At 40.6% G+C, this 8,982-nt stretch overlaps 1 protein-coding gene across 1 annotated transcript; it reads left to right on the top strand.

Moving 5' to 3' along the window:
• Window positions 1-1,824: 1,824 nt before the first annotated feature.
• On the top strand, window positions 1,825-5,039 carry LOC148027662 (uncharacterized). The gene has a single exon (XM_087689358.1). It carries the CDS (start codon window positions 3,234-3,236, stop codon window positions 3,861-3,863), a length of 630 nt encoding a protein of 209 aa, XP_087545484.1. The 5' UTR covers window positions 1,825-3,233; the 3' UTR covers window positions 3,864-5,039.
• Window positions 5,040-8,982: the final 3,943 nt, after the last annotated feature.

Genomic DNA, 8,982 nt, shown 5'->3' with positions numbered 1-8,982 from the left:
GTTCAAGATCAGATTGAAAGAAGGAACATCAAGGGGATCAAACTACCCAATAATAAAGACATGGTTTTAAATCAGTTTGCTGATGATACTAATGGGACCATTAATATAACCCCATCTCACTCGTAGCTTTTTGAAATTGTCTTCAAACTTTCTGTAAAGCCTCTGAATCCGTCATCAACCCAGTCAAAACAAGTATCAAGTCTTTGATTTCCTCACCCCCTAGATGGCTAATTGAGTTTGGATGCAAAGAAATAGAAAGGGGCAAAGTTTTTAGACTTCTTGGAATTCCTATGGGCTTTGATATCTCTATGAAGCAAAGATGGGATTGGATACTAGAGAAAATTAGAAAACACTTTGAGAAATGAAAAGGGCTTCAACTTAATATGGTTGGCAGGTGCCTAATGCTCAAACATATCCTTATCCCCTCCACGATCTACTTTTTAGCATGCTGGCAACCAACCAAAATAGGATTGAAACAATTGGAGCAGCTAACTAGAAATTTCTTAAGAAGTGGGAATGGGATTAATTTAAGGTCCCCAAAGTCTTATGGGATGTGTGTACACAACCCAAAAAATCTTGGGAAACTAGGGCTTCCAAACCTGCAGACATTGGCTAGTAAACTTGCAGTAAAATGGGTTGCCAGGAGTATTGATAGGGAGGAAGAGGATTGGACTACCCTGTTACACTTCTCTATCAATCAAATTCAAGTAGTTGGCTGTCCAAGATGGAAAATTTTAGATTTGCTCATTGTTATCCCAGGCCTAGTAGAAATTAAGACAATAGGATGCTTATCACTGATGAAGGGGATCTGGCAAGCTTGATTTTAATGTAAAAAACTAATAGTCCCATCTTTACATTCCAACTTGACCTTACCGTGGGCTGCAATTGACTGTGTATGGTTTAGCTTTTTTCACCAATTGATTTCAAATAGCAATATGAATAAAGCCTACAAAATATACTGAAAGGGGATTAGAACTTGGGGTAATATATGGGATCCTAACACAAAAAAATAGGTAAGCAATGTACAATCCATGACTAAATTTGGCCTACTTCTAACTGAAGTCAACATGATAACCCATAAAATGCAACTATGGGATCCATACCTCTCAATAGTCATCAATCTAATACAACCTTTCAACCCCAAAGGAGCGTGTCTAATCGAAGACAAGCCTTTTCTACCCCTTCCAGATCTTCATGTATGCAAAAAAGATTTATGTGCTAAGCTCAATGAAAGGTGGCACATTAACAGGAGTAATAAACAATGGAATTATAGATTTACTAATATTTGGATGAAAATTCTCAACCTAGTAAGATGTCTTGTCTAATGTGGCTCAAAATCCTTAAAGGTCTTTGGACTAATGAAAGGGCTTTAAATGTAAGAGTTGAATAAATATCACATATTTTTATTCACATGGAAAGAGGTAATCTTGGGTGAAATATATGGCATGTATCCAATAGTTTGGAATTGGATAAGAAGACTCTTTCTTTGGAATATATGGATCTGCAAGAATTAAAAAGTATTTGAAAATATCTCTATCGATCTTATTCATGGATTTAAGACAGATTTTTTGTTGCAGGTGGATCAAGATGCTGAGAAGGTGCAAAGACTCCATGAGGAAGCTTATCCTGGAGGCTCACAAGATGAAGTTGGAGGCTCATAAGATGAAGTTGTTGCCATGTTGTTAGATCTCAAGAATAAAATTATGGATTCCAAGAGGATCTGAATTCGATACATGTTGTAATCTAAGACTATTTGCATAAGGCAGCTTCCCTCTATTGAAGCTCCTCTTCACCAGCAGGTGTAAATGTAAAATTTACCCTCCATTTTAATATAATTTAACGCCTCGTTTAAAAAAAAGGAGGTTGTCCAATCAGCAAGCGTTGGAAGGCTCTCTCTCTGTCTCTCCGATTCAACTTTTTCTTTAACCTGAGAATTAATGAGGTTGTCCAATCAGCAAGCGTTGGAAGTGATGATCAGCCATGTCCATGGGATGATGGGACAATGGGTAGACAACTAGGGCACATCTGTCTTTCTCTCTGCCACACACACACACACACACGCTGTCCTTCTCTCACATCATACATGCATTCATTTGGTCATTCGTATGCACAGATGAGTGCTTGCCTCTTTAAGTTTTGTCCAATCTCATTAACCTTCTTCTCTGCAGGTCGCCCTCCTGTCGCGATCCTCTTTTCGGCAGACAGAGGGGCCGATCTGGCAGCAGGTTGCCACATGATTCAGGCAGACGTTATTATCATCTGCAGACACCCACCATGGCAGAGCATGCCCACCATAATTATAGTGAAAAGACCCATGCACATGGATCTTAAATAATAGAGTTCAATAATCAGTTCGCCCAGGTATCAATCATAAACTAACCTTTCAATCAAAGATCATTCTAATCTCTAGAGTTGGATGAAAGTCAAAAACAGGGTTATCAACCATAAATTAAACTCTGAAACAAATGCTAATTATAATGCTTTTACTGTTATTATGCTCAAATTTGGACTTAGTAACACCCAATTTCAGTGGCACAGAGTTGTGTTCTCACCTTTAAGACATGGGATTAATCATTATCCGTGATGTTTTCTGATCCTTTCAAAGGGAAGGAAGGTGACCTGACTTCTCACCTGCAGGCTGCAATCCATCATCTTCTGACTGCACTGGAAGGATCACCTACAAATGTGAGTGGCTACCTTGAGAGGTGTAAATTCTGCATAGAAAAGATGCCAATTGCAAAAGCAGAGTGAGATTCTTAAGAGTCTTAAGGTGGTGCTAGCTGTCTAGAGCCTTTGCATAGAGTATAGCTTGGCTTGTGAAGCAACAAATTACAGGGCATGCTTTTGTTTCAATAAACAATAATAATAAATGTTGCCCGACTTTCTGTGAGCTTGCTCTTTCACGGAAGCTTCCTCCTACATATCTCCATTTACCGTGGCCCCTTCCTCTCCTCATCCTCACCTGGGGACCAGTCACCAGGGTGAATCATACCTCCTTTTGCCATTTTATTACCTTCGTCCACATACTCTAGAACATGCAGTGTAGCTCCTTCTGATATTTATAGCCTTTCTGCTGATCCCAACATGTTCAGGTGTTCATCTTGTGTGATCCCAGTAGCCGTTGCCTTCTGATCAACAATACCTGATCCACAGCTTCCCCAATCTACAAAAGCCACCTGCCTAAGGTGACTAGACCTCCATTCCATAGCCCAACTTACATCGATCTAAAAACCATGGGAAACTGCGTGCACATTGGCCATGACTATCAATCAGATGATCACAATATAAACATGTGTGCTCCAGATCCCCCTGCTTCTATCAAGGTGGTTCACTCATCAGATGGCCATATCTCCCTGTTCCAGGAGCAATCGTTGAAGGCAGCTGAGCTGATGCTGGACTACCCCAACCATTTCTTGGTGCAGCTTGAGAGCGGAAATCATCACCCGGCACCCCTCCCAGCAGACGCAACCCTCAACCCCTGCCATGCTTACCTTCTTCTGCCAATGCACAGGATTAACACACGGCTATCTCAAAAGGAGATGGAATTCTTGACCTTTGCCCTTTCCCCAGCTAATTCCAAAAGCAAAGGTCCCAAACCTTCAATTTGTGGCCAGAGCAAAGTGACTCCACTGATGCAAGCTGCAGATGAAGATGAACATGATGTGAACCATGGATCGGATCAGAGTGGAAGAGGGATCAGCTATGTCAGCATTCAGAGGAGCTCCTTCTGCCCTGTGATGACTCAGATTTCGGCATTATCAGCTTCCGGAGCTCCGAGCATCGGCATCCATCACATTATGAGGTCGAGGTCATGGGTTCCCAAGCTAGAGACAATCAGCGAGAGCTTCCTTGTTCCTGTCTAAAATATTCCGACAGATCCAGCACCTGGTTCAGGCAAGCACTCAAGGATTACTAGTTTAGGGTAAAGAAGCGACTACACTGAGAGATAACAGATGATAGGCTTCAAAACTGCTTTCTTTTGTCAAAGGAAGGAGCTAATGGTGTCCATACCGAAGTTATCTTAGGTAGAAGCATCATCTTCAAGCACGGCATCCCATCAGAGGCAGAAGCATCATCTTCAAAGCATCAGCATCATCACTTCTTCATCAGAGGAACTGCTTGTAAGGATGCAGGGGCCAAAGAAAGGTTAGCCTTCCACAGTAAATTAGTACTGCAGCAGAATTCAGAGATTGCTGTTGCCATTATCAGCCCAAAATCTCGACCTCCATATTGGGAATGATGCCAGCAGAGATCGAGGGATCTCTTAGAGACTGTGATGCTTTCAAATTCAAGCTTCGCAGAGAGTCGGCAGTTCCCCAAGACCACCCCATTGACCCAACTCTTGTGTGTGTCTGGGCGGACCCAACTAAGGGACGCCAAATCCCTATCCGAGTGTGGGCGTACACCTTTTGAAAGCTTCTTGGATGGCATTTTGATAGATTGGGAGAGCTCACAAGGTAGCCCATAGGCCAATCCCAATTGCCAAAGCTATGGCCGGCAGCCTCACATCAAGGCATGACACGAGCCGTTGATTACCTAGTCTGTCGCTTTGCCTGGAAAAGAGGCAGATTACCTCATTGTTCCTTTTCCATCACATGGCATACACATCTAAAAATAATTTTGTCATTGCCTATGCTACACACACTGCACTCACCATGGTAACCAATATGATATTCAACATATTACCCTTGTGTATCCCAAGTTTTTAGTGAAGCTCTACTAAAATACTTTGGCTAGAAGCACTGCCATAGGGAATATGGATTGATATTCTGTTATGTAAATAGTCTGAGTACTGGCATCCAACATCATTGCTTTACAAGCATTGTGAGGTGAGTTGAAATTCCTCCATGCTTGGTAATGGATGAAAATCCCAATTTGGATTGTCATCTAGCTTTTTGTATGTGAGTATACCTTTTGGAGCTCTCTCTCTCTCTCTCTCTCTCTCTCTCTCTCTCTCAATTGAGAGCAATTGAGTGCGTGAAAGAGTAGACTACTTGTTAAGGACTTATGTTACATGTACAAGTGTCTATTGCCCTTTATTAGTGAAAGAGTGCCAATGCTCAAATTGATGATATAAGTGCAAGTGACTATTGCCTCATGGTGGTTTCTTACATAGGCCTTCGTTTACCATGTACAACAAGCCCTGGGTAGTAGTTTCATTTCTTGAAGACTCTAACTTTGCTCATTTCTATATAAGCAAACAAGAATATACTTTTGTGTTTGCACCAATAGAAGAGTGTACCATATACATGATAATCCGCACAACCAGGATCACATGCTATTGAAGCCTTGTTTAGGTTTGCCAAAAGGACCAAAATTGAACCAAATATACATCAAACAATATAGGTTGTTTTAAATGTTTTCCATGCAACCTTAGAACAAGGCCTCTTCAACTTAAGTTTGCCTAAAAGGAGCCAAAAGGTTCTCTCTTAATCCTAACCACTTGCTCAATTAGAGTTCTACCCCTTCTTGATTTGCCATGGACCAATATGCTCCAACAATGCCAAATGTCCCTCAAATCAAGATCTCTAATAACTTACCATACTTTCCATGTTTCTTCATTCCAATTTCCTTCATCTCCTAGGTCAACATGTGAAGATTATGTTTCCAATTAGGCTTGCTCTTTCAAACCATTTACACAAATTTTTCAAGTCGAATCGATTTTATGTGTCCCAAAGGACATGCCATCATTGGCAAAGAGAAAATTTGGCCAATCCTCTTCTCCTATTTAGAGTAGTACTAGTCAACCAATCCAATTATTTTTAACTCAAGTTCAATTGCCCAAAAACATGTTCCATAAATCCATGATCTTGAGAGCTCCTACATCACAAATATCTAGCTATGCTCAAGTGCCCTTATTATGGAGAGCTTTGGTTAATAGAATGCAAATGCTAATATGCAATCCCTAGCCTTCAAAGCCTTCACGAGCGACCAGCCATGTTGACCATAGAGCCTATTAGCAAAGAAAAACAAGAATAGACCACCATAAGCACACTCAAAGAACCTCTATTAGGTTAAAGAATATTGAAGTTATCATCAATGGTAAATATTCATTTTCCATTATAGAGGAGGAGATCTCTCAAGACCCATCTAAGGCCCTCTTTTCTAGGTTCCCTAATAGTTTATTTGTCACCAAGGCAAAAATTATGGAGTTAAAGGGCACGCCAAGTAAATTGACACCAAAACTTTGAGTAAATACTAAAGATCCATTGATGCCAATTTTTTTTAATGCATTGCTAAACAAGAATCAAGAGTATTGAGGAATTGAATCCCAAAACCAACACATCCCCTTACCATACAATATATTTCTTTTTCAATTCTTCCCTTTTTGCATTTCACGCTTAACCTTCGTGGACATCCAAATGATTTTATCATAAGCCTTGTCTAGGTCAAGATTAACCACCATAAAGGTTCTTCCAAAACTCATAGCATGCTCCAAGGCCAAGACCTATCACATCATGAATCTTCCTCCTAGCCACAAAACCATCTTTCCTATTGTCCCACATCTTTAGAACAAGAAATTTAATCCTTATTCCCAACATCTTCACTTTGTTGGCTTAACTTTGTAAGAGTCCACCAATGATTCACCTTCTTTCTTTCCAAGCTTTTGGGGATGAACTTGATTAAACATTCATTCATAGTGGTAGGGATATATCTAGAGGATACACAATCATTCACCAAAATGAGGCATTATACCAAGTCAAATCATCAAGTGAAAAGCCAGTTGACCAAGGTAATACATATGTAGTTCCCTTTGTATCAATGATCCTTTGCAGAATTCACTCCTCAAGTATTGTATATTGTGCAAAAGTGAAATCATGGGTAATAGACCTATGTTGGACCAAGGAAGTGCTACTTTGATAATGATGCAAAAGCAAAATCATGGTCAATAGACCTATGGTGGACCAAGGAGGTGCTACTTTGATAACTTTTACCAAATGATCTAACTTTATATTCACTTTGAGGTTTACCCAAAAGTAGAAGAGCAATGTACTCCAAGTACCTACTTATGAGCTTTGGCAATGAGAAAGTTACAAGTAATCTAAAGACATTCCTACTAGAATCTAACACTAGCTCTCTCTTATTTTAGTCATAGATGATGATTCATCACACAAATATTTTCAATCTCTTTCATGTGAGGTTGAGGGTCTATGAGAGTCTCTTTGTATTCAAACTCTTAGAGCTAAGAAACATGCATGTAAATTTCACTTTCTCAAGTATTTGTAGTAAAGTTCAATAAGGTGTAGATGGTTTGCTTAGGCACTCTTAGCCTATGTTTGAAAACTTATGGGAGTTGATGGAGTACCTCCAAAAATGGAGGTACTTCATGAGCTTGCTAAAGGTCAAAAGACATGGGTGTCATCTACTATTGGTCCAAATTGTGTTCTCTCTCCTCAAGTCTCCTTTTTCTCTTTCCACAAGTTCAATGGTATGAATCTACTCACATCTCTCTTCTAAATGGTTGTGTGTCTCCTCATACATACTCTAACTTGGGCATGGCATGGCTTCTTGCATCTCCCTCTTGAAGCTTCTAATGCTCAAAGTTGCCATTGCACCTATTGCACTTTAGAGCTATGTCCTCTAGCAACCAAATAGAGACTTCTACATTCACATATTTGAGGCAAGGCCCTTGTGATAAGAGATTGGTAATTAATTTCCTATGTATAATATAATGATAGCACGATTTCTAGAGTCTCTACCTTATATGTATGGTGCCTATTTGACATGAAACCTAAAGCTCTATGCCACCTTATATTGATTCAATATCTCACATGTGCATGAGACACCATGTCCACCTTTTTTGAGATGTTTGCTCATGTCCCAATGCCTCCATGCTATGGGTCAAAACTTTTTACACAAAAGAAACACATAACTTTTTTTTTTTGGGTAATCTGAGATTCTATTTCAATAAAGGTAGTAGGAATATTTACAACATCCTTCAAAAGATAGGGTATAGCAGGCTTCTAGCCACAAAACTTAAGCCATGACACTAAGTTTCTTAGAGAACAATTTAAAACTCCAATGGTTAGTCTCTAGGGACTTTAGGACAAACATACATTGTGCATGCAGCTAGTCAATGCCATCACAAGTGAAAATTGAGTGTTGCCCTTAAAGAGCACACGATTCCTCCTGTGCCATATGAACTTGAGGGCAATCTGCGACAATCAACTTCTAGGTAACTTGGGCTTGAGCACCCTGGTTACAGAAGAAGTCAGTTGCAAGACCAAAATCTTCCTTGCTACCATAGTGGTTTAATAGCAGGGCAGTCCCAAAAGACATGTTTTTCATTCTCTTAATGTTTCTTGCAAAGGGGATAGTAAGGGGGGACACTCACATCTTCCTAGCAAGCCTTTCCTTAAGGGGGAGCTTTTCCATGTTAAGTCTCCACTTGAAGCATTTTAGTCTATAGGAAGGAGTGGCCTTCCAGGTTTTTGAGATTCTGCTCTGCCACACTGAAATGGATGCATAGGGGCTGGTGTCCCATTCGGGCAAGATAGTGCCACAAAGGAGGGGGCCAATGCTGCTACAAGGAATCCATCAAGCCTTTCCTCGCAGTCGCTCAGGATTCCTGACTCTTCTCCAACAACGGAGGAGTTTCCGTGACTCTGTTCAAACATACAATATGCCATGGTGTGCTCATCAGCATGCACGACGCCTGCTGCCTCATCTTCCATAGCTGTGATGGTCTCTTTAGACTGCTTCATCTTGAGGGAGTTGTAGAAGACTGAGTTGGGGGCATCCACGAGTTTCTCCCACTTCCCTCCTAACAGAGCCTTAGTGGGTTGGAATGAGTATTCCTGGCGTTGTTGAACGAATTGCTTGATGTCGTGCATGAGCGCCTGCAGTGTGAGGTCATCAGAGTATTCAGCTAATAATTTAAGCTCCAAGAAGGCAGCTCTGACATCGGCAGCAGCATCGCTTTTTTGAGATGGGTAAATGATCTCTAAAGAAATCTCTACGAGGCGAAGAAAGTGCCCGATC

This window comes from Lygodium microphyllum, chromosome 12 (assembly GCF_053477565.2).
Source record: "Lygodium microphyllum isolate KBCC chromosome 12, Lygodium_microphyllum_v1.1.10, whole genome shotgun sequence".
Taxonomy (NCBI): domain Eukaryota; kingdom Viridiplantae; phylum Streptophyta; class Polypodiopsida; order Schizaeales; family Lygodiaceae; genus Lygodium; species Lygodium microphyllum.
Note: the sequence above shows the minus strand (reverse complement) of the source record. Positions and strands in the feature narration are given on the sequence as shown.

Coding starts and splice junctions, on each gene's coding strand:
- LOC148027662 (XM_087689358.1), top strand. CDS start 3,234: ATGGGAAACTGCGTGCACATTGGCCATGACTATCAATCAGATGATCAC.